The sequence below is a fragment of the Pleurodeles waltl genome, chromosome 2_2 (assembly GCF_031143425.1).
Source record: "Pleurodeles waltl isolate 20211129_DDA chromosome 2_2, aPleWal1.hap1.20221129, whole genome shotgun sequence".
Lineage (NCBI taxonomy): Eukaryota > Metazoa > Chordata > Amphibia > Caudata > Salamandridae > Pleurodeles > Pleurodeles waltl.
This window is the reverse complement of record NC_090439.1, coordinates 893,465,874-893,489,757: the sequence shown is the minus strand read 5'-3', so window position 1 is coordinate 893,489,757 and position 23,884 is coordinate 893,465,874. Positions and strand designations below refer to the sequence as shown.

The window sequence follows — 23,884 nt, the reverse complement described above, 5'->3', positions numbered from 1 at the left end:
AAGCCTCAGACCACCCCACCTCAAAGAAGATGTAAGGTCTTCACAGGACCCCTGCAATGTCTAGTATAATGGGGCAAGCGGGGAGGGTCTCTAGCCACAGCAGTGTCACAAGCCCTGATTCCTTTAGCATGCGGGGCTGCCACTCCCCAACTTGTTGCATTACTGAGGCAGGCAGGGGGCTCCAGCCACAGATACACACCCGCCCCATCCCCCCCTCTCCCACTTTCCCCAATATGAATACTACAGTATGGGAAGTGGGTCCACGGCTACTTCTTGGCTTGTGTGAGGCCCTGGTGCCCAGGATGCTGCAGAAAGGCCCACAAGCATCCAGAGACTACATAAAATGCCTTGTACTCCATTCCCGTCTTGGCCATGCCTCCTAAAACAATATTCATGTGCTTTCCCCCTTAGTGGGTCTGCAGCACTGATTGTGCCACCTACCCAGCACCTGAATACCCTCATGGGTGACAAGCAGTGCTCTACAAATCCACCTTACAGTCTATTATACGTAGTCCAGTAAACATGTCTCTGGCCTACCATTGCAACCTATTTGTGCAGTTTACAGTGACATTAATGACCTGACAAAATAAACCTTTTGCCAGGCCTAAACCTTCCTTTTTAATACATATTAAGACAGCCCTAGGGCAGGCCCTAAACAGCTCAGAGGACAGGGTGCAGTGTATTTAAAAAGTTGGACATGTACTTTAAATTTTACATGTCCTGGTAAGGGAAAAACTCTTAAATTTGTTATTCACTACTGCAAGAATGACCTCCCCCATAGAATGACACTGGGTTGCCTTATTACATTTAATAAGTGCAAATTTTTAATTGTGAGCGATCAGTTATGTTGCGTTTGGTGTCTAATGAATTGGAATTTATAACCCTCTCTAATGGTAAAGTTGGATTTTAAGTAACAGTTCTGAAAATGCCATCTTCAGAAAGTTGCCATTTCACTTTCCAAACTATTTGGTGCTGCAACCGGTTTCCTGGATCACATGACTAGATGTAGCTGGCCACTGGTTGTTGTATATTGCTCCCAGACAGAGAGGCAAAGAAGCATAGAAGTTGGCAGGATGGACCATCTCTAACTTGATAAAGGGGAGGCAGCTGTCACCTACCAAACCTGCAGGATCACTAAGGCTCTGCCTGAGCACACTCAAAGATTAACACTAGACTATTGTGACCCAAGACAAGCTGGGGCCACGGCAGAGAGGCAGAAAAATACAAACACCTCTGGGGGGGGTGGAAACCTCAAGAATTTTCTCCTACTTAAAGTGGGTACCAGATATAAATACTGGACCCTCAAACCCAACTCTTCAGTAAACCTCGGGACCTGTGGAAGACTCAGAAGAACTACTGTGCTGCTCTGCCAGAGGGACTGCTACTCTGCTGTCTGAGTAAAGGACTGGACCTCGATCTTTAAAACAGGACCACCAGATCGACTTTAAGGGCTATTTTGCTGGCGTGATCATTAGAGCCTCAGTCCTACTCCCCCCCCCCCCCACCAAAGTTTTACCACTCCAGTTCTAGACCCTTGGAAGAGAGCCTGAAGGAGCTCGGTTAGGCCAGCTGTGGTCTTGTGAGCATAACAGATGCAGCATGACATCTCTTCGCAGCCACATCAGAACTGCTGCAGTGCGACGTATTCTCTACACCAAATCTTGCATCGCAGCTTCTCGAAACTGTGTCTGCTGCTAGGCAACACAACCCCGAAACGGGAACTCACAACGCTCAGGAAACCAGAATTTACAGTAATCTGTTCAGTGAGCCTAACTCTGTTCCTTTATTTGGCCCACACTACATTATGGTCAGCATGAACATGGCAATTTGTGTTTCTAGGCACTATTTTTACTTAAAACTTTGAAATTTCATATTTGTAGTTCTACTGTTTGGATATTTGTTGTTTTGGTCTCAAATAATTTATTACATTTTACCCTTTTTTCTAAATTGGTATGGAGTTTTTCCTCTGCTGTGTTTTCTCTAGTACTATTATATAATATATATATGATATTTATAAATATTTTACACATTGCCTCCAAGTTAAGCCTGACTGCTTTGTGCCAAGATACCAAACGGTTGATTACAGGTTAATTTAGGGCTTACTTGTGCCTCACCCTGACAGAGATTGTTGTTGCTGTTAGAGTAGGGTGTCATCCCCCTCGACTAGTAACCCAATTTCCAACAGATACAAAAAAATAAAACACTTTACATTAGCAAGGTTGTCAACGCGAACATGGAGTTGTGACCAATGTGTGCAAGGGAATAAATGTTCCAAAATAAGTAATTCCACTCCTTGATCCTAAGCGACTTATGGAAGTCACAAATGTGACACAGATAAATGTTCAGTCAAATAATACCTGTGTGCTTCTCCGTTCGATAAGACAAGCATCAAGTCTTTTATGAGAAGTAGCTCTGCACTGTATCCAGGAAAGCCTAGAAACAGCTGAACCACTTCAAAATGCACGGCTAAATGAAAATGTCCTACACTGAACTGGCCACTAGACGGATTCCACTCAAAACGTTTGTGAGCTAAGATAAATATTAAATTACAACAAATGTTAAGCGAAACAGTGAATGACGCCACCTGACATGCCAAAAACATTCACATTCTTGTAAAAAACATTGTGCAAGTACCATATATTTGTGAAAATTAAATAACTGGTGGTTGGGTACAGGTCTTTTGTGAGTGCAGAGTTCTCCAAGGTGAGAATGTACATTAATTGAAATTATGGAAATCGGTAGGAAGAGCACTGTTGCTTTTACTATGACTGTTATTGTTTGGGTCTATTGGCTATTTCTTATTATCAACTTCTGAGCTGTGTGAGATTGAAAACATTTTCAATACCTGATAATCCAGCGCTCTGATCACCTCCATGTTCAACACAGTATCACTGAACAAGACAAGGATTACCCCCAAAAATTACTTTTCACACTATGGAAAAACATGCAAGTTCAGAAGTGCTAACGGATCCCAGCTCTCCTTTGCTCCTGGCCATCAGGAAAAAGGCCTTAAAATTAAGAGGGCATTAGGTCACTTGAAGTCAATTGCTCAAGGGGCTTGTGCACCAGTCCGACTAGGATCAGGTTAAATTCCCAAACGACCATAGTCAACTGACCACAATAAACAGACATCAGTCCTGCCAGGTGTCTTATCTGCCAGCAGAAATTACTCCCTTCCTTGGCCCAGTGGCTGCTAGACAGATCTTGCAGACAACACAAAAACCCATATCACTCACACCTCCCCTGTGGGGGGGAAGACTGCAAAAATTCCACACTAATTGGCTACCCGTTACAACAGACAACTGGGTATTATCCATTATCCGCAATGGCTATTGCATAGAATTGGCACAAATTCCCCCAAATATTCCACCAAAACCACACAATCTCTCCACCCAAGATATCACCATGTTGCTAGAAGAAGTAAAATATCTATTACTCAAACAAGCAATAGAGCTTGTGCCACAAGATCAAATAGGAACAGGAGTTTACTCACTGTATTTCTTCATCCCCAAAAAAGACGGAACCTTAAGACCAATATTAGATCTCAGAACCCAAAATCTTTACATCCGGTCAGAACACTTTCACATGGTAACACTACAAGATGTGGTCCTGCTGCCACAGTACCAAGATTTCATGACAACATTAGACCTCAAGGATCCGTATTTCCACATACCCATCCATCCAGCGCAAAGGAAATACCTCAGGTTTGTGATTCAGGGAAAACATTATCAATTCAAAGTGTTACCCTTCGGAATAACAACAGCTCCCAGAGTATTCACAAAACGCCTGGCAGTAGTAGCGGCCTACCTAGGAAGACAACACATTCATGTCTTCCCATATCTCGACGATTGGCTAATAAAGTCCAACAGTCATACACAGTGTCAAAACCATACCCATTATGTAATACAAACCCTACACACCCTAGGGTTCTCCATAAACTACAAGAAATCGCACCTACAATCTGAGCAAATTCAACAGTATTTAGGAGCCACACTAATTACACAAACAGCACTCGCAAGCCCAAGTCCACAAAGAATACAAGCATTTCGCAATGCATTGACACAAATACAGCCAAACCAGCAGCACACTGTCAAATTCGTCATGAAACTGTTGGGCATGATGGCATTCTGTATTGTCATTGTCCCACATGCAAGACTAAACATGCGGCCTTTACAACAGTGCCTTGCACAGCAGTGGTCACAGGCACAGGGTCAACTTCACGATCTAGTGTTGATAGACCGCCAAACACGTATATCACTTCAGTGGTGGAATGCCACAAACCTAAACAAAGGGCGGCCTTTTCAAGACCCTGTGCCTCAGACCATACTTACAACAGATGCATCAATGATTGGCTGGGGGGCACACCTCAACAATCACAACATTCAAGGGCAATGGGACGCCAAACACAAAGAGTTTCACATAAATCACCTAGAATAGCTAGCTATATTCCTAGCACTCAAAGCTTTTCAGCCTCTTCTCACTCACAAGAACATCCTTATCAAAACAGACAACATGACAACAATGTATTACCTAAACAAACAAGGAGGGACATATTCATCCCAACTCTCCCTCCTAGCACAAAAGATTTGGCAATGGGCAATCAACAAAAACATTCACCTGGTAGCACAATACATTCCAGGGATACACAACCAATTGGCAGATGTTCTCAGCCGACATCATCAACAAACGCACGAACAGGAGATTCATCCCCAAGTGCTTCAGCCATACTTTCACCACTGGGGAACACCAGACAGACCTATTCGCCACCAGCGAAAACGCAAAATGCCAAAACTTCGCATCCAGGTACCCACATCCTCTATCCAAAGAAAATGCTCTATGGATGAATTGGTCAGGGATATTTGCTTACGCTTTTTCCCCCTCTCCCGCTCATTCCATTTCTAGTCAACAAACTGCGACAAAACAAACTCAAACTCCTACTTATAGCACCAACGTGGGCACGACAACCCTGGTACACAACACTATTAGATCTGTCAGTAGTACCACATATCAAACTCCCGAACAGACCAGATCTGTTAACACAAAACAGACAAATGATATGGTATCCACATCCCAAAATATTCAATCTAGAGATTTGGCTCGTGAAATCATAGAGTTTGGATATCTACAACTACCAACTGAGCGTATGGAAGTAATTAAACAAGCAAGGAAACCCATTACCAGGCAGTGTTACACAAACAAATGGAAAAGATTTGTGTATTACTGTCAATCTAGACAAATTACCCCTCTTTCAGCATCAATACAAGACATTGTAGGTTATTTGGTTCATTTGCAAAAGGCAAATTTAGTCTTTTCATCCATTAAAATACACCTCACTGCAATCTCTGTGCACTTGCAAAATAAACAACACAGCTCTTTATTTAGAGTCCCTGTTTTCAAAGCCTTCATGGAAGGATTAAAACACATTATTCCACCTAGAACACCTCCAATACCATCGTGGAATCTAAACATAGTGCTCACACGACTTATGGGGCCACCACTTGAACCTATGCATTCATGCCAGATTCAATATTTAACATGGAAAGTTGCCTTTCTAGTCGCAATTACTTAATTAATAAGAGTTAGTGAAATCCAAGCTTTCACAATTCAAGAACCGTTCATACAGGTATATAAACATAAAATTGTACTTCGAACAAACCCAATATTTCTCCCAAAAGTTATATCACCGTTTCATATTAATCAAACAGTTGAGCTACCAGTCTTCTTCCCACAGCCAGACTCTGTAGAAGAAAGAGCCCTGCATACATTCGATCTTAAAAGAGCCTTAATATATTACATTAACAGGACAAAATCCTTTAGAAGAACCAAACAGTTATTTGTAGCATTCCAAAAACCACATACTGGTAACCCTATTTCAAAACAAGAATTAGCAAGATGGATAGTAAAATGTATCCAAACATGTTACCTAAAAGTTAAAAGACAGCTTTTAGTTACACCTCAAGCACATTCCACACGGAAAAAAGGGGCTACAATGGCTTTCTTAGGTAACATACCAAAGGCCGAAATTTGTAAAGCAGCCACTTGGTCAACACCACATACATTTACCAAGCATTACTGTGTAGATGTGTTAGCAACACAGCAGGCCACAGTAGGACAAGCTGTACTAAGGACACTATTTCAAACAACCTCAGCTCCTACAGGCTGACCACTGCTTATGGGAGGTAAAACTGCTTTGTAGGCTATGCATAGCATATGTATCTGCAGCTACACGTGACATTGAACGGAAAAATGTCACTTACCCAGTGTACATCTGTTCGTGGCATTTTCCGCTGCAGATTCACATGCACCCTCCCACCTCCCTGGGAGCCGGTAGCTGTCTGTTAAACATTCACTTGTACATATATATATATATATTTTCATTCCATTTGCATGGACATCTCTTTTCTTTATACTTTATCACTCCTTCCTTACCCTTTGCAGGAAAACAATCTAACATGGAGTTGATGCCCATGCGCAATGGAGCCGAAGAGGAGGTGTCATTCGATCCCGTGACTTGAAAACATTTCTTCCAAGAAAAACAACATGTAACACTCCGAGCCCAACACTAGAGGGCAGTATATGTATAGCATGTGTATCTGCAGCTACACATGCCATCAAACATATATATATTCTTTGTCGGTCTTTGAGTTTCTCACCTTCTGTTTTAGCGTTTTGATGCTCTTTCTGAGCCAGAATGTGCTTTATAAATTTCATATATATATATATATCAAGTTTTGGGCTCCGAGTGTTACAAATTGTTTTTCTTCTAAGAAGGTTTTCGAGTCACGAGATCGAGTGACTCCTCCTTCTCTGTGATAGTGTGCATGGTCATTGAGTCCTTTGTTAGACTGTTTTCCCTCAGGAGGGTTAAGTAAAGAGTCTAACGAAATTAAATGTCCATGCAATGCATATATATATATATATATATATATATATATATATATATATATATATATATATATATATACAATATATAATACTACAACGGTCACAGGCTTCAGGGGAGGAGGGAGGGTGCATGTGAATCTACAGCACTACATGCCACAAACAGATGTACACTGGGTAAGTGACATTTTCCATTCAATGGCATGTGTAGCTGCAGATACACATGCTATGCATAGACTACAAAGCAGTTACTCTCCCCCAAGAAATGTGGTGGCTAGCCTGTAGGAGTTGGAGTTGTTTGAAATAATGTTCTTAAGACAGCTTGACCAACATTGGCCTGTTGCTTTGAAAATACATCTACACAGTAATGCTTTGTAAATGTATGTGGTGTAGACCATGTGGCAGCTTTACATATGTCTGCCATTAGTATGTTTCCTAAAAATGCCATACATGCACCTTTTTTCCTAGAGGAATGTGCTTTAGGTGTGATTAAAAGTTGTCTTTTTGCCTTAATGTAACATGTTTGTATACATTTAACAATCCATCTTGCTAATTCTTGTTTAGAGATAGGATTCTCTTTATGTGGTTGTTGAAAAGCAACAAAAGGTTGCTTAGTTTTTTTGAATTATTTTGTTCTATCCACATAGTACATTAGAGCTCTTTTAAGGTCAAGAGTGTGAAAGGCTCTTTCTGCAATTGAATCTGGCTGTGGGAAGAAGACCGGCAATTCCACTGTTTGGTTTATGTGAAAAGGTGATACAACTTTTGGCAGAATTTTTTGATTAGTTCTAACTACAACTTTATGTTTGGAAAAAAGGTTCTTCAAGAGTGAATGCTTGTATTTCACTAACTCCTCATAATGAAGTAATGGCCACAAGGAAAGCAACTTTCCAGGTTAAGAATTGAATCCCACAGGAATGCATGGGTTCAAAAGGTGGACCCATTAGTCTTGTGAGTACAATATTGGGATTCCAAGCAGGAACAGGTGGTGTTCTAGGTGAAATAATAAATTTTAGTCCTTCCATTAAGGCTTTTATAACTGGGACTCTAAAAAGTGAGGTATGTTGTATAGTCTACAAATATGCTGATATGAAAGTAAGAGGAATTTTAATAGATGAGAAAGCTAAATTTGACTTATGTAAATGAAGTAGGTAGCATACAATATCTTGTATTGATGCTGTAAGGGGGTCAGTATTTTTAGATTGACAGTAATAAACACACTGTTTCCATTTGTTAGCATAGCATTGCCTAGTTGTAGGCTTGCATGCTTGTTTGAGAACTTCCATGCATTCTAATGGAAGTTGTAAGTATCCAAATTCTATGACTTCATGAGCCAAGTCGCTAAGTTGAGAGCACAGGGATTTGGATGTCTGATTTGTCCTTTGTTTTGTGTTAACAAATGCGGTCTGTTTGGAAGTTTGTAGTGAGGTACTACTGACAGGTCTAAGAGTGTTGTGTACCAATGTTGTCTATGAGTATGGTGAGAGAAGTCTGAAGTTGACCAGAAATGGAAGCAGTGGGAGAGGGGAAAAAACATAAGCAAATATCCCTGACCAGTTGATCCATAGAGCATTGCCCTCGGACAGAGGGTGTGGGTGTCTGGATGCAAAGTTTTGCCATTTTGCATTTTCACTTGTTACAAATAGGTCTATTTCTGGAGTCCCCCACTTTTGAAAGTACTGATGAAGTACTTGAGAGTGAATTTCCCATTCGTGTATCTGTTGGTGTGTTGTGCTTAGGAGAGCAGCAAGCTGATTGTGTTTTCCTGGGATGTAGTCTGCTAGTAGATACATTTTATTGAGAATTGCCCATTTCCATATTGTTTGGGTTAGAAGGGACAGTTGAGATGAACGTGTCACGATCTGTTTCGTTTACGTAATACATGGTCGTCATATTGTCTGTTTTTCTCAAGACAGTCTTGTGTGTGAGAAGTGGTTGAAACGCTTTTAGGGCAAGGAACACAGCTAATAATTCTAAATGGTTTATGTGATAATTTAGCTGTTTTGAATCCCATTTCCCTTGAATGGTAAGGTTGTTGAGATGAGCTCCCCAATCTATCATTGATGCATCTGTTGTTATTGTGGTCTGAGGCTCAGGGTCTTGAAATGTCCGCCCCTTTATTAAATTACTGAGATTCTACCATTAAAGGGACCTGTGCGTTTTGCGGTCTAACACTAGATCTTGCAATTGACCCTGTGCTTGAGACCATTGCTGTGAGAGGCACTGTTCTAGTTTTCTCATGTTTAGTCTTGCATGCAGTACTATTGTTATGCAGGATACCATCATTCCCAATAGTTTCATGATAAAACTTACAGTGCATTGTTGATTTGGCTGCATTTGTGGTATGAGATTTTGGAAAGCTTGTATCATTTGTGGATTTGGATAGGCTAAGGCCTTTTGCGTAATGGGAATAGCATCTAGATAAGGTTGCCTCTGTGCTGGTTGAAGATGGGTTATTTGGTAGTTGGGAGTAAACCCTAGTGTATGTTGGGTCTCTATTGTGTATTGAGTGTGTTGTTGACATTGTATAAAATTGCTTGATTTTATTAGCCAATGGCCTAGATAAGGAAAGACATGTATGTGTTGTCTTCTTAGGTAAACTGCTACTACCGCTAGACATTTTGTAAATACTCTTGGAGTTGTTGTTATGCCGAATGGCAGAACTCTGAATTGGTAATGTTTACCTGCTATTATAAGTCTGAGATATTTTCTGTGAGCTGGATGGATAGGTGTAAGGAAATGGCTCCCTGTTGCAGTTACCCCCACTTTTTGCCTGATATTGATGCTGAATTGACTGAGAAGTGTGCTGGGACCCTGCTAACCAGGCTCCAGCACCAGTGTTCTTTCACTAAAAATGTGCCATTGTTTCCACAATTGGCACACTCCGGCACACAGATAAGTCCCTTGTAAAAGGTACCAGTGATACCAAGGGCCCTGTGACTAGGGAAGGTCCCTAAGGGCTGCAGCATATGTTGTGCCACCCTAAGGGACCCCTCACCTAACACATGCACACTGCAATTGAAGATTGTGTGTGTTGGTTGGGAGAAAAAAGGCAAAGTCGACATTGCATTCCTCTCAGGATGCTATGCACACAAAACGCTGCCTGCGGAATAGGCAACTCACCCCTTTAGCAGGCCTTACAGCCCTAAGGCAGGGTGCACTATACCACAGGTGAGGGCATAGCTGCATGAGCAATATGCCTCTGCAGTGTCTATGTCTATTCTTAGACATTGTAAGTACAGTGTGGCCATATTAAGTATATGGTCTGGGAGTTTGTCAAAAACGAACTCCACAGCTCCATAATGGCTACACTGAATACTGGGAGGTTTGGTATCTAACTTCTCAGAATAATAAACCCACACCGATGCCAGTGTTGGATTTATTAAAAAATGCACACAGAGGGCATCTTGGAGATGCCACCTGAATTTTACCCAATCCTTCATTGCAGGACTGAGTGGTCTGTGCCAGCCTGCTGCTGAGACACGAGTTTCTGACCCCCTAGGGTGAGAGCCTTTGTGCTCTCTGAGGACAGAAACAAAAGCTTGCTCTAGGTGGAGGTGCTTCACACCTCCCCCCTGCAGGAACTGTAACACCTAGTAGTGAGCCTCAAAGGCTCAGGTTTCGTGTTACAATGCCCCAGGGCACTCCAGCTAGTGGAGATGCCCGCCCCTGGACACAGCCCCCACTTTTGGCAGCAAGTCCAGGGGAGATAATGAGAAAAACAAGGAGTTGTCACCCACCAGTGCAGGACAGCCCCTAGGGTGTCCTGAGCTGAGGTGACCCCTTGCCTTTAGAAATCCTCCATCTTGATTTTGGAGGATTCCCCCAATAGGAATAGGGATGTGCCCCCCTCCCCTCAGAGAGGAGGCACAAGGAGGGTGAGGCCACCCTCAAGGACAGTAGCCATTGGCTGCTGCCCTCCCAGACCTAAAGACACCCCTAAATTCAGAATTTAGGGGCACCCCAGAACCCAGGAAATCAGATTCCTGCAACCTGAAGAAAGAAGGACTGCTGACCTACAAGCCTGCAGAGAAGGAGGAAGAAGACAACTGATTTGGCCCCAGCCCTATTGGCCTGTCGCCAACTTTGAAAACCTGCTCCAGCGACGCATCTGACAGGGACCAGCTACCTCTGAAGCCTCAGAAGACTGCCCTGGAACTACAGGACCAAGAAACTCCCATGAACAGCGACCCTGTTCAAAACCTTCAACTTCTTTGCAACAAAGAAGCAACTTTCAAAGACTGCACGTTTCCCGCCGGAAGCGTGAGACTTCACACTCTGCACCCAACGCCCCCGGCTCGACCTGCAGAAAACAAACACCTCATGGAGGACTCCCCGGCGACTACGAGCCTGTGAGTAACCAGATACGACCCCCCCTGAGCCCCCATAGCGATGCCTGCAGACAGAATCCAGAGGCTCCCCCTGACTGCGACTGCCTGTAACAAGGGACCCGACGCCGAACTTCAACGCAGGAGTGACCCCCAGGCGACCCTCTGCCTAGCCCAGGTGGTGGCTTTCCCGAGAAGCCCCCCCCCCCCCTGTGCCTGCCTGCATCGCTAGAGTGACCCCTGGGTCCCTCCATTGATTCCTACCTGAAACCCGACACCTGCTTTGGTCACTGTACCCGGCCGCCCCTGTGCCGCTGAGGGTGTACTTTGTGTGCCCTCTCGTGTGTGTCCCGGTGCTCTACAAAACCCCCCCTGGTCTACCCTCCGAGGACGCAAGTACTTACCTGCTGGCAGACTGGAACCGGAGCACCCCTGTTCCCCATAGGCGCCTGTGTGTTTTGGGCACCTCTTTGACCTCTGCACCTGACCGGCCCTGAGCTGCTGGTGTGGTAACTTTGAGGTTGCCTTGAACCCCCAACTGTGGGCTGCCTATGCCCCAAACTTGAGACATGTAAGTGTTTTACCTACCTTCAAAACTAACCTTTACTTACCTCCCCCAGGAACTGTTGATTTTTGCAGTGTCCACTTTGAAAATAGCTTATTGCCATTTTTACATAGACTGTATGTGATATTGCTTTCATTCAAAGTTCCTAAAGTATCTAAGTGAAGTACCTTACATTTAAAGTATTAACTGTAAATCTTGAACCTGTGGTTCTTAAAATAAACTAAGAAAATATATTTTTCAATATAAAAACCTATTGGCCTGGAGTACGTCTTTGAGAGTGTGTTCCTCATTTATTTCCTGTGTGTGTACAACAAATGCTTCACACTACCCTCTGATAAGCCTACTGCTCGACCACACTACCACAAAATAGAGCATTAGAATTATCTACTTTTGCCACTATCTTACCTTTAAGGGGAACCCTTGGACTCTGTGCACACTATTTCTCACGTTGAAATAGTATATACAGAGCCAACTTCCTACAATGGGTATATGGAAATACGCACCCTTTAGATCTAATGCAGTCATATAATCTTGTTTTTGTAGTAGTGGAATGACGTCCTGCAGAGTTACCATGTGAAAGTGTTCTGACAGGATATATAGATTTAGGGATCTGAGGACTAGGATGGGTCTGAGAGTGCCATCCTTTTTGGGAATGAGGAAGTATAGTGAGTATACTCCTGTTCCTTGTTGAGAATGTGGGACCAATTCTATTGCCTGTTTCAGTAGTAGCAATTGTACCTCTTGTTGTAATAGAACATTGTGTGTCTGGGGACAATTTGTGATAACGTGCAGGAATGTTTGGAGGGAGTAGAAATCAATTCTAGACAATAGCCATTGCGGATAATTGACAATACCCATTGGTCTGTGGTGATATTTTGGCATTGGGAATGGAATTGCTGCAGTCTGCTTCCCACAGGAGATGTGTGGGGTTGAGGTATGGTTAATAAGTCACTGTTTAGATGGGGTAGTGCCTTGTGTTGAGGCCTGGAATTTGCCTCTGGTTCTAAAGTGTTGGCCTCTATAAGAACCTCTAAATCCACCTCTCTGGTATTGCTGTTGTTGCCCTTGTTTCGCCTGGGAGGAAGAAGCCTCTGTAGATGGTGGCTTGAATCCTCCTCTAAATTGTTGCCTACGAAAGAAGCCTCTGTAAGGTGTTGTATACAAGGCTCCCATTGCTTTGGCAGTGTCCGAGTCCTTCCTGAGTTTTTCTATGGCAGTGTCAACTTCCGGACCAAACAGGTGCTTTTTATTAAAAGGCACATTCAGCACTGCCTGCTGTATTTCTGGTTTGAAATCAGAGGAACGTAGCCATGCGTGTCTGCGAATAGTGATGGCAGTATTTATTCATACTTCTAGCTGCTGTATCTGCAGCATCAAGGGCACCCCATATTTAGTTGTTACTTATGGCCTGACCTTCCTCAACAATCTGTTGTGCTCCTTTTTGGTGTTCTTTTGGCAGGTGTTGTAGGAGTTCCTGCATCTCATCCCAGTGGGCTCTATCATACCTTGCCAGCAAGGATTCCAAGTTTGTAATTCCCCATTGGTTAGCAGCTTGTGTCGCTACCCTCTTGCCAACCGCATTGAATTTCCTACTCCTTGTCAGGGGGAGGAGCATCCCTTGACGACTGGCTACTAGCCCTCTTTCTGGTGGCACTCACAACCACAGAGTCTGGAGGTACTTGGTGGGTAATGTAAGCAGGGTCTGTAGGTGCAGGCTTATATTTTTTGTCAATGCGTGGTATTAAAGACCTAGCTTTGACCGGCTCACTGAATATCTCATCTGCATGCTTAATCATGCCAGGAAGCATTGGGAGGCACTGATATCGTGAGCGGGTGGAGGATAAGGTGTTAAAAAGAAAATCCTCTTCTAAAGGTTCATTGTGCATAGGCACCCCATGGTACGCTGCTGCTTTAGAAATAACCTGCGTGTATGCAGTAGTGTCTTCTGGTAGAGAAGGTTTGGAAGGGTATAAGTCTGGGTCATTCCTAGGAATAGGATCCGGATCACAGACATCCCAAGGATCAACCGTATCACCATGAAAATATTGTGAATGAGTTGGTGAAGGCAAAGGTGGTGGGCTAGGGGGTGGTGGCGAAAAAGAAAGTTGTGGTGAATGAGGGGGAGAAGTATGCATAGGTAATGGCTTCTACGTCTGTTTAAAAATCTTAGCTGGTGGTGGAGCAGTATCTAAATGTCCTTGGAAAGCCAACTTTCTCTTGGTATGTAGAGAAGGTGCAGTAATTATTCTGTCAGTTTCTTTATGGATATGAATCCTTGATGGTCTCTCATTGATGATTTCATGAATGGGTTGAATCTGTGTCCTCAGAAACATGATCAGATGGTCTATATGACTGTTCCTCAAGTGATTTTGAGCTCTGCTTAAGATGGCTCAAAAGTCCTTGTTCTTCTGAATAAGAAGACTTGTTCGGCTCCGAAGATGATAGTTTTTTCGGGCCCGAAAATACAGCCGGTTGTTTCGGCTCCGAAGCAGGATGTCGAGGCTTCGACTCCAAAGAGTGGGGACGCCAACTCGGTTCGGAAGTTGAGCTTTTGACAGGCTTGCTAGACTCTGGTATCGACTGAGGTGTGGCCTTTTTCGACGACGAACCCGAAGGTCGGTCGACGTGAATCTTCTTTCGGGTTGAACCATGGATTTCTGGCAGTGGTGCACCCAAGGCCTTCGAGGACTTTATGGGTGGACGTAGGGGCAGTTGTACTCTCGTGCTGACCAGCAGTGTTGAGACTATCTTCCTCCGAGTCTTCTTTGGAGTCCGTGTCTCAGAGGGAAACTGCCGTCTGCTCCTGTTCTTCCTCCATGGTGTCGATATAGTCGGTACTCTTTAACGCCATTTCCAGTCTCCTGGCTCTCCGATCTTGCAGGGTCTTTTTGGATCGAAACGATAGACAGGCCTCGCAATCTTTTTCTCTGTGATCGGGGGAAAGACACAGACTACATACAAGGCGTTGGTCTGTGTATGAAATTTTGCGTGGCATCGGGGACAAAATCGAAATGGAGTCCGATCCATCAGGCTTTGACGTTGTAGGCCTGAACAAGCCCGAGTCGGGCACACACGGCCAGAAGGGTGAAATTTTGTTTTCAACAGTATTAACAGTTCGAGTCTAGGTGGAAACGCGATTGAAACAATACTGAAGATCAAAGAAGTTATCTAAAGTTTCCGATTCAAAATCTCGGAGTGAGAGGAAACACGTCCGAACCGGACAGCGGAAAGAAAACAATTGAATAACGGAGTTGATGCCCATGCGCAGTATGACAGAGAGTAGGAGTCACTCGATCCCATGACTCCGAAAAGACCTCTTAGAAGAAAAACAACTTCTAACACTCCGAGCACAACACTAGATGGTGGAATAATGCATAGCATGTGTATCTGAAGCTACACATGCTATCGAACATATATATATTCACCAACAGTTGTCTTGCAGTTGCAGCTTGCGTCTTCAATGCACATACTTCAACTGACGCGTTTCAACTGTAGCTTTTAGGCAGCAATAAAAAAGTGAACTAAGTCTTGTGATTATGTTTCTGCTACAAAAGGATCAGACATTTGTCTAGTGGCAGTTTTGATGCCATAAACTAGCGCAGAAGGTTTACATGCCTACTGCAAAGATCAAATCTGTATTTTATGTAAATAGCGGAGTACGTTAGTAAAGTCAGCCATTACCTGCGCTATAATACAAATTCAATCTATGTGCGGGGGCTATGGAGAGATGAAGGGCACTTTTGCTGGGTGGTAGTGAGGGAATCCGAGGAGGTGGTCATGGGAGTGGGAGCACCAATAATGATTGTTGGACTGGGCACTAGAGGTGCTAAAGACGACGACTGGTATGTGACAAGGTGAAGTAATAGTGTGTCTTTTTTTGAGTGTCTTGAAAGAACTTGCTGATTGAGGGAAGAATCGAAGGTAAGGCGACCTCTACTGTTGCATGTATCACACACTCACCCACCAGCAATTTTGTGACCAACTACGTAGGCTACTGTTTTAGAGCAACAGTTTGGCCAATAGCAGAGATGGCATTGCATTGGATGACTGCTGCTTAAGCCCTCACTTGAGTTATAGAGGACAGCTCTGACGTAGGGTCAGAGACTGAGACAGCAGATACTGAGACAGCATCTGAGGGATAGGACATTGGTGCAGATTCTGGGAGTGATTTTTCAGTCAGAGGAGTCCCGTTCGTTAACTCTTCTTCCATTGATTATGAGGGGGGTGATGAGGACAGTCCTGCTGTCCTTTCACAAGCAGTCTGTGCAGCGGGACAGTAGCGGGTTAGCCCAACCCAGACAGCAGGTGCATGTGGCGGCAAGCACAGAGAGAGTGCTCTATCGGGAGCTCCCCAATTTAGTTCATCCCCAAATTTCACCGCCCAAATCGTATTGTGGAGACATCAAAATTATCTATCACAAAACAACCTGGTTTTGTAAGGCAGGCACCTGCGTTTTTGGTCCTGGGCTCAGCGGCCTTATAGGGAAACCTACCAAACCCAGACATTTCTGGAAACTAGACATCCCGAGGAGTCCACAGAGGTGTGATTTGTGTGGATTCCCCAAAGGTTTCTTACCCAGAATACCCTGCAAATGGGAAATGTTTAATAAACACTTTCTTGCATTTCTGTCACAGATGAATATGCTGGGATCCACAAAATTCTTACCACCCAGTGTTTCCCCACCTGTCCTGATAAAAACCATACCCCACTTGAGTGCCTGTTTCTAGTGCCGCGTCAGGAATGGATCACCCCAGGGTCAACAGTTGCCCTCATATAAGGACCAACATTGAACGATGTGTGATCTATTCCTGTCGAGGGCACTAGGCCTACCCACACAAGTAAGCTACCATTTTTATCGGGAGACTTGGGTGAATGCTGGGTGGAAGGAAATGTGGCTCCTCTCAGGTTCCAGAACTTTCTATCACCTAAATGTGAGGAGAAAGCGTATTTTTTTGCCAAATATTGAAATTTGCAAAGAATTCTGGGTAACAGAACCTGGTGAGAGCGCCACAAGTCACCCCATGCTGAATTCCCCTACCTGTCAAGTTTCCAAAAATATATAGGTTTGCTAGGTTTCCCTAGGCTGAGCTAGAGGCCACAATCCACACCTAGGCACTTTCCAAAAAACACATCAGTTTTCAATGCAAACATTGTATGTGTCCATGTTGCGTTTTGGGGCGTTTCCTGTCGCGAGCACTAGGCCTATCCACACAAGTGAGGTACCATTTTTATCGGGACACTTGGGGGAATGCTGGGTGGAAGGAAGTTTGCAGCTCCTCTCAGATTCCAGAACTTTGAAGCACCGAAATCTGAGGGAAAAGTGTTTTTTGTTTTTTTGGGCCAAATTGAGGTTTGCAAAGGATTTTGGGTAACAGAACCTGGTGAGAGCCCCACGAGTCACCCCATTCTGAATTCCCCTAGGTGTCTAGTTTCCAAAATGTATAGGTTTGCTAGGTTTCCAATAAAATGTGATGTGTCCATGTTGCGTTTCCTGTCGCGGGTATTAGGCATACCCACACAAGTGAGGTACAATTTTTTTTATCTGAAGACTTGGGGGAACACAGAATTGCAGAACAAGTGTTATTACCCCTTGTCTTTCTCTACATTGTTTCCTTCCAGATGTAAGACAGTGTGTAAAAAAAGACGTCTATTTGAGAAATGCACTGTAATTCACATGCTAGTATGAGCACCCAGGAATTCAGAGATGTGCAAATAACCACTGCTTCTCAACACCTTATCTAGCGCCCATTTGGAAATACAAAGGTTTCCTTGATACCTATTTTTCACGCTTTATAATTCACCAAATAAATTGCTGTACACCCGGTATACAATGAAAACCCATTGCAAGGTGCAGCTCTTTTATTGGTTCTGGGTGCCTAAGGTTCTTGAAGAACCTATAAGCCTTATATATCAATGCAACCAGAAGAGTCTGTAACTGCATATTACTTTTGAAAATCTGACATCGCAAGAAAAAGTTAAAGAGTAAAATGTGGAGAAAAATTGCTGTTTTTTTCACCTCAATTTCAATATTTTTTTAATTTCAGCTGTTATTTTCCTGTAGGAAAACCTTGTGGGATCTACACAAATGACCCCTTACTGAATTCAGAATTTTGTCTACTATTCAGAAATGTTTAGCTGTCCTGGATCCAGCATTCGTTTCACACCCATTTCTGTCACTAACTGGAAGGAGGCTAAAAGCACACCCAAAAAATAGTAAAAATCTGTGGGCCTGTTTCTGAAAGCTGGGAAGATTGTGATTTTAGCACCGCAAACCCTTGGTTGATGCCATTTTCAAGGGGAAAAAAAAACACATGCTTTTTTCTGCAGCCCTTTTTTCCAATTTTTCTGAAAGAAAAAAAATATTTTTTTACTACACACTCTGGGTACTTTTAGAATACTTGAGATGTTGGAAAAAAAAGGACGCAAATTAGGCGTGGATAGCTTAAGTGGACTGGGGGTGGTTGGGTGGGCAAAGGTCCAGCAGCTAAGGGGTTAATAGAGTGAGATGCTCCTGAGTAAGTTTGTGTGAACAAGGAGAAATGTGGTGTGGTATGGAAATTAGTTCTAGAAAGTAACCAGGTTGGATACTTGGAAAAACACACTGATCTGTAGTGATGTTGTGCCATTGTGGATAGAATTTTACCAGTCATCCTTCCACAGGAGATGTGTGTTCTGTGGGAATGGTGAAAAAGTCACTGTTTATTTCATTGAGAGGGACCTCTGGAAGTGGATGATTTACCTATTACTCTATTGTCGGATCCTCTATAGGAGCTACTGGGTGTGGTGTATAATGCACCCATTGCTTTGGCTGTTTCAGAATCTAATAGCATTATTAGATATTGCTTGCCCTTCAACTACTATCTGTTACCCCCCTCTATTGGTGTTCTGGAGGAAGATACTGCAAGAGTTGTCCCATCTCATTACAGTGGGCCCTATTGTACCTAGATAAAAAGAGCATGGGAGTTGGCTATCCTCCAATGATTTGCAGCTTTTGAAGGTACTCTTACCTGCTGCATCCATTTTCTTACTTTCTTTGTCTGGAGGAGGAGCATCTCCTATGGACTGAGTGTTGGCCCTTTTTCTTGCTGCGCTAACCACAATTTTGTCAGGCGGTAATTGATTTTTTTTAATTTTTATAAACAATGGTTCTTGGAAAATACCAGAAGCATGTCTGAGCATTCCTGGAAGCACTGAAAGACATGGATATTGTTTGTGCAGACGCTAGTGTGTCAAAAAGGAAATCTTGTTCTATCTGATCTGTATGCATCTGCACATTATGATAGGCAGCAGCTCTGGCCACTACTTGTTTGTATACAATAGTGTCTTCTGGTGGTGAAGGTCTCGCAGGATGTAAGTCTGGATAATTTAGTAGAATGGGATCAGGATCATATATATCCCATGGGTCTTTGTCCTCCTGGTCATCACTAAAGACATCCCTTTGTGGTGATAGTGAGGATGTGTGTGGTGACAACTGTGCTTCACATGTGGGTGGTGGTGTGGAAGGAAGAACAGGAGAATGTGATGGTGAAGGCTGTTTGTGTTTTGTAGCCTGTTCCTGCTCTTTATCATTGGAGACCTTCTTTGATGGAGGTACATCTTTTAAAGTGTCTTTAAAAGTTAATTTCCTCCTAAAGGACATTGAAAGAGAAGCACTTATTCTTCCTGTGTCCTCTTGAATTTGTAATTTTTGCTGTTTAGCGTCTATCACCTCTAAAAAAAGGTTGTATGTCTGAGGATTCATGGGTAGAAGTGGACCGCTTGCTACCCGTGTCTTTCGACTCCTAAGGTTTTTGTGTGGAGTGCTTTGCTTGTACCAAAAATATCAGCTCCAAAGGTGGTGCAGATTTTTTCAGCTCCGAAGATGTCCCCTCATATTTTCAGCTTGTTTATGAGACTATTGTTGGAGTTTGTGTGATCAATGCCAAATGCACTTTAGTCTTTAATCTCAGTGCCGATCTCGAAGGTTGGTCACCCAGACTTACTTTTCAGATCCGACCATGGCAGGAAGGCAGTGGAGGACCGGCGACTAGTGCTGAGTCTTTTTTAATATTTTTGTGTGGTGCGATAGGGCAGTTGTACTACCGTACAGCGCTGGAGGTATGTAGTGGCTATCATCATCCGAGTGCTGATCGGAGTTGTAATCTTTGAAAGAAAATGTTGCCCCTTATTGAACTTCTTCTTGTGCATGTTGTTCACTGAAAATATCAGGTGTGTCTTCTGTGGACTTGGATGCCATTTCGAGACGAAGAGCTCTACGGTTCCGGAGAGTCTTTTTGGATCTAAGTGATCTGAAGGCGTCACAAGTTTCTTCTTGATGATCTGGAGATAAGCAGAGATTGCACATGGAACGTTGATCGGTGTATAGGAATTTAGCCTGACACTGAGGACAGAATCCAAAAGGAGTTCATTCCATCAGCTCAACATTAAAGTAGGCCCTAAATGGGCGAGGCCCTTTATGGGCGAGAATTCAACTCAGGCGGTGTAAATCGGATTGAGTATAGATGGAAAACGCGATCGAAACAATACCGACGATATTATAGGCAGAAATAAGTTCAGAAATACTGAACCGAGATCCCGGAGCGAGAGGAAACACCTCCAAACCCGACGGCGGAAAGAAAACAATCTAACAAAGGACTTGATGACCATGTGCACTATCACCGAGAGGAGTCACTCGATCTCGTGACTTGAAAACCTTCTTCAAAGAAAAACAACTTTTAACACTCCAAGCCCAACACTAGATGATGACATATGCAAAGCTACACATGCCACACACATGTGTGGATTTATATATATTTAAAGTATTAGGTTTAGAGTAGGGGTTTAGGGATGGATAAGGTAGTAATGGTATTTTAGAGAGTTTAGGGATGGGTAGGGGTACAGGGTTCTGAGGTTACCTTTAGGGTTTAGGAGTGGGTAAGGTTAGTGAGTAGTAAGGTAACACTTACCTTTATAATACTTACCTTAAATACACTTTCCATGCATGGTAAAGGCATATCTAATAAACTGCATGGTAAAAATTGCGTGATAAAGGGATGTGTGGCTTTGGGCCACATTGTAATGTCATACTACCCACTAGGACAGGCATGACTGGAAGGAGCTTGGACTGGTCACAAAGCTAATGGTCCCATTATAATGCCAGATGGAGCTGCAAAACATTCAGTGTGAGTTTGGTGTATGTTACCATCCTAATTCAGGATGCCTGCATTTCCTGAAGACTCTTATGAACATTACAAAGGTTGAATTATTACATATCTGCTCACAAGTATAAATCAATTAAGAGTGTAGTTATACACACTAAATATAGGTGACAAGGGACTGCAAACCAGCACAACATTATTCACATACATGGTGATATGCTGTGGTATAAATAGTAAGCCTTGGTATCAAATTAAAACCTACTTGCAACAGTGGTGCGCGTAACTGCCTTCAGTGCACCAAAGCTAAAGCATCCACATGAAAACATGGATGCCTCAGATCATGAAAAGAGAGCCATAATTCAAATAATACTGAAAGACGATATAGAAATTGAGCAAAATGCCAAATGAAGGGAGCTGATTATTTGTATTTTTAATAATGTCTTAAAGATAAAATTCTGTACGTTTATATCACTGGAGAGAAATGACTAAAGATAATTAGTAGTGAGGGCAACACTGAAGAAATTAAGGTTTGCACAGTTCTTATACAGGTTTACAATGAGCTGTTAATTAATATAACTAACAATAGTGGTAAAGTGTACTTGACTTTTTATAATGTCGCCATCTGTTAATAGAGAGGAGTGAGAAAGGAAAAGAGTAAGAAAATGGAAGATTCAATTGTGCGGTGGGAAGTCAATAAAATGGCATTGTACCTAATCATATTTGGTTTAAGAGCTATTTTGAGTTTAAATAGGGCCTCTGTGCTGGTCATGTCTTTCAGGAGGTCACCAGTACTAGATTTATGGAATGTGGCGGATGGACAAATGCTTGACTTACTGTTTTCATATGTAAAACTATCTAAAGGATGATTTAAGGCCAGATCTATAATTAACAAAGGCATTAATATTTTTTTAATATCCACCATTTTGCTGGGGCTGAGGAAACACCAAATAGGGTTGCACCAAGGAAACTGGGAAACACTTTTTGGTATCCAGACAAGTTGGTTCTGAAAAGATGCACACAGTACAATGAAGGTCATGATTTCAAAGACCTACCAGGACAGGATATACTCAATGTATTTATTTTATTAAAATGGTGTGATACAGCATAACAGATGCACAATTTACTAATGTCAAACCAAAAAGCAAGGAACAATACCTTACTATAATACTTTTTCTGTAGAGATCAGAGACACATCAATGTATGGTGGCTTGGTACATGTGCAGAATAAACTGCGTAGACATTTGAGTATTTTACGATTAATAATATACAATAAAACAACTGTAGAAGTTCAGAACAATCATGATGAGTCATATTTATGCAAGCAGAATTTTAAAAATGAGCCCCCCTATTCCATCTACAAAGTAAATAGCACCACAAAGATAGTCTACACAGTGCAAAACTCCATGCTTTTTAAATGTGATTTCAAATTAAAATCAAGGCACAAGGACAAGATGGAGACATGCATGTTCTTCTTTTAAAGCATGCACTACTGTGCTTTTTTAGTTCAGTATGGGAAACTGTAATAAAAACACATAACTTACTTGCTGGACCGTGGGACCACCATGTCTGAAAGTGTTTCATATTGTTTAACCCATTCATTATAGGTTTGTCTGGGGAAATAAAAGGTCACACCTACAATAACCATCGACAACAATTAAAATGTTTCACAATTTTTAATTAAAAATTGTATTTTGAAGACAAACACACAGAAACAAAGATCAGCAGAGCAGTTCATTAAAATGGGGTCAAACTAACTTAATCTGGATTCAGATGCACCTATATTTCACAAAAGGAAAGGGCCATTATGGAAATGCTTCTGCTGCCTTGGCGGTGAACCAAAGGCAGAGTTTTCCAAACAGTCAGTAACCTTCAGCCAGAATCACAAAGAGCTGTTTAGAAAGTCGGACATTTGCTCCCGCAGGACTACTCCTAAACTGGTGAAAAATTCCAAACTTCTTGGAATCGTTAAAGAATTTCAGGATTACAATCTGGTAAACTATGACTTTCACAGCTACCCAGGAGGACTCACATTCACTAAAACTCACACGTGGATATTTAGCATGTCTACCTTTTTGCATTTGTAAAATTATTGCACAGGTGCATTTGCTCAATTAACTTTTTTATTATGCCATGAGGGAAATATTGTCTTCCAGAGAGCAATTTTGGGGATAAGCTCTCCACTTCCAGCCTTGAAAATAACAGATCTACTGCTGTTCTTCACAGACCTAAATAGGTATTTTCTGGGAGGGAAACTACATGCTAGAGGTTTATGAATATACCCCAAGTGACAAGTGGACCACACTGGCAGATATCCCTATCCATGAACTGTGACGACCCACTCATGAGAAGACTATCTTACTCTTAAAATAAGTCTATTCTTGCATCATTTAAAATAAGATTCAGTAAATGTACCTATGAAGACAAAATCTGAGCCTTTTTATCACTAACCTGGATTTGTCATATGAAACCCTGTTATCTATACATTTAAGCTACAATGTAATGAGGAATTAGCTATGGAAATGGAGTCCCTAATAAAGGTGTATTTCAGGATCACAGTGCAGTCCACTTGTTTACTTTGAAATGTCTTATTCGCAAATGTTCCACAAACTAAACAATAAGATGCAACAGCAAATTTAAGACTGATTAAACACTTCACTCAGTCACTAAAGTTTGGAGAGAAAGATCAAAGTAAACATGTCAGTAGGCAACAGTAACATTTTATCATTCTTGTTTTTTGGACAACTGAGTCAATGCAGAAGCCTGGAATAGGTTCCAACATTTCCTCTCTTTAGGGAGTAACATTCTTAGCATGGCACTGCACCGTTCTCCTTCCGAAGTCATAAGTGACATATCCTTTGATATTTCTTACACTGGAAACTCACATCCTGACTGTCAAGTACATGATTTTGTTCAACAGCCTAGAACACAACGAGGCTGGAGACAGGGTTTATTTCACAATAGTAAACCTTTA

At 42.5% G+C, this 23,884-nt stretch overlaps 1 protein-coding gene across 2 annotated transcripts in view; it reads right to left on the bottom strand.

Moving 5' to 3' along the window:
• The window catches only part of ATP6V1C1 (ATPase H+ transporting V1 subunit C1), a 360,600-nt gene that overhangs the window by 148,940 nt on the left and 187,776 nt on the right, over positions 1–23,884 (bottom strand). For both annotated transcript variants that reach the window (XM_069220590.1, XM_069220591.1), the window contains one exon: positions 22,455–22,523. In XM_069220590.1, coding sequence (XP_069076691.1) covers positions 22,455–22,523 — 69 coding nt within the window. The remainder of the gene's footprint in view (positions 1–22,454; positions 22,524–23,884) is intronic.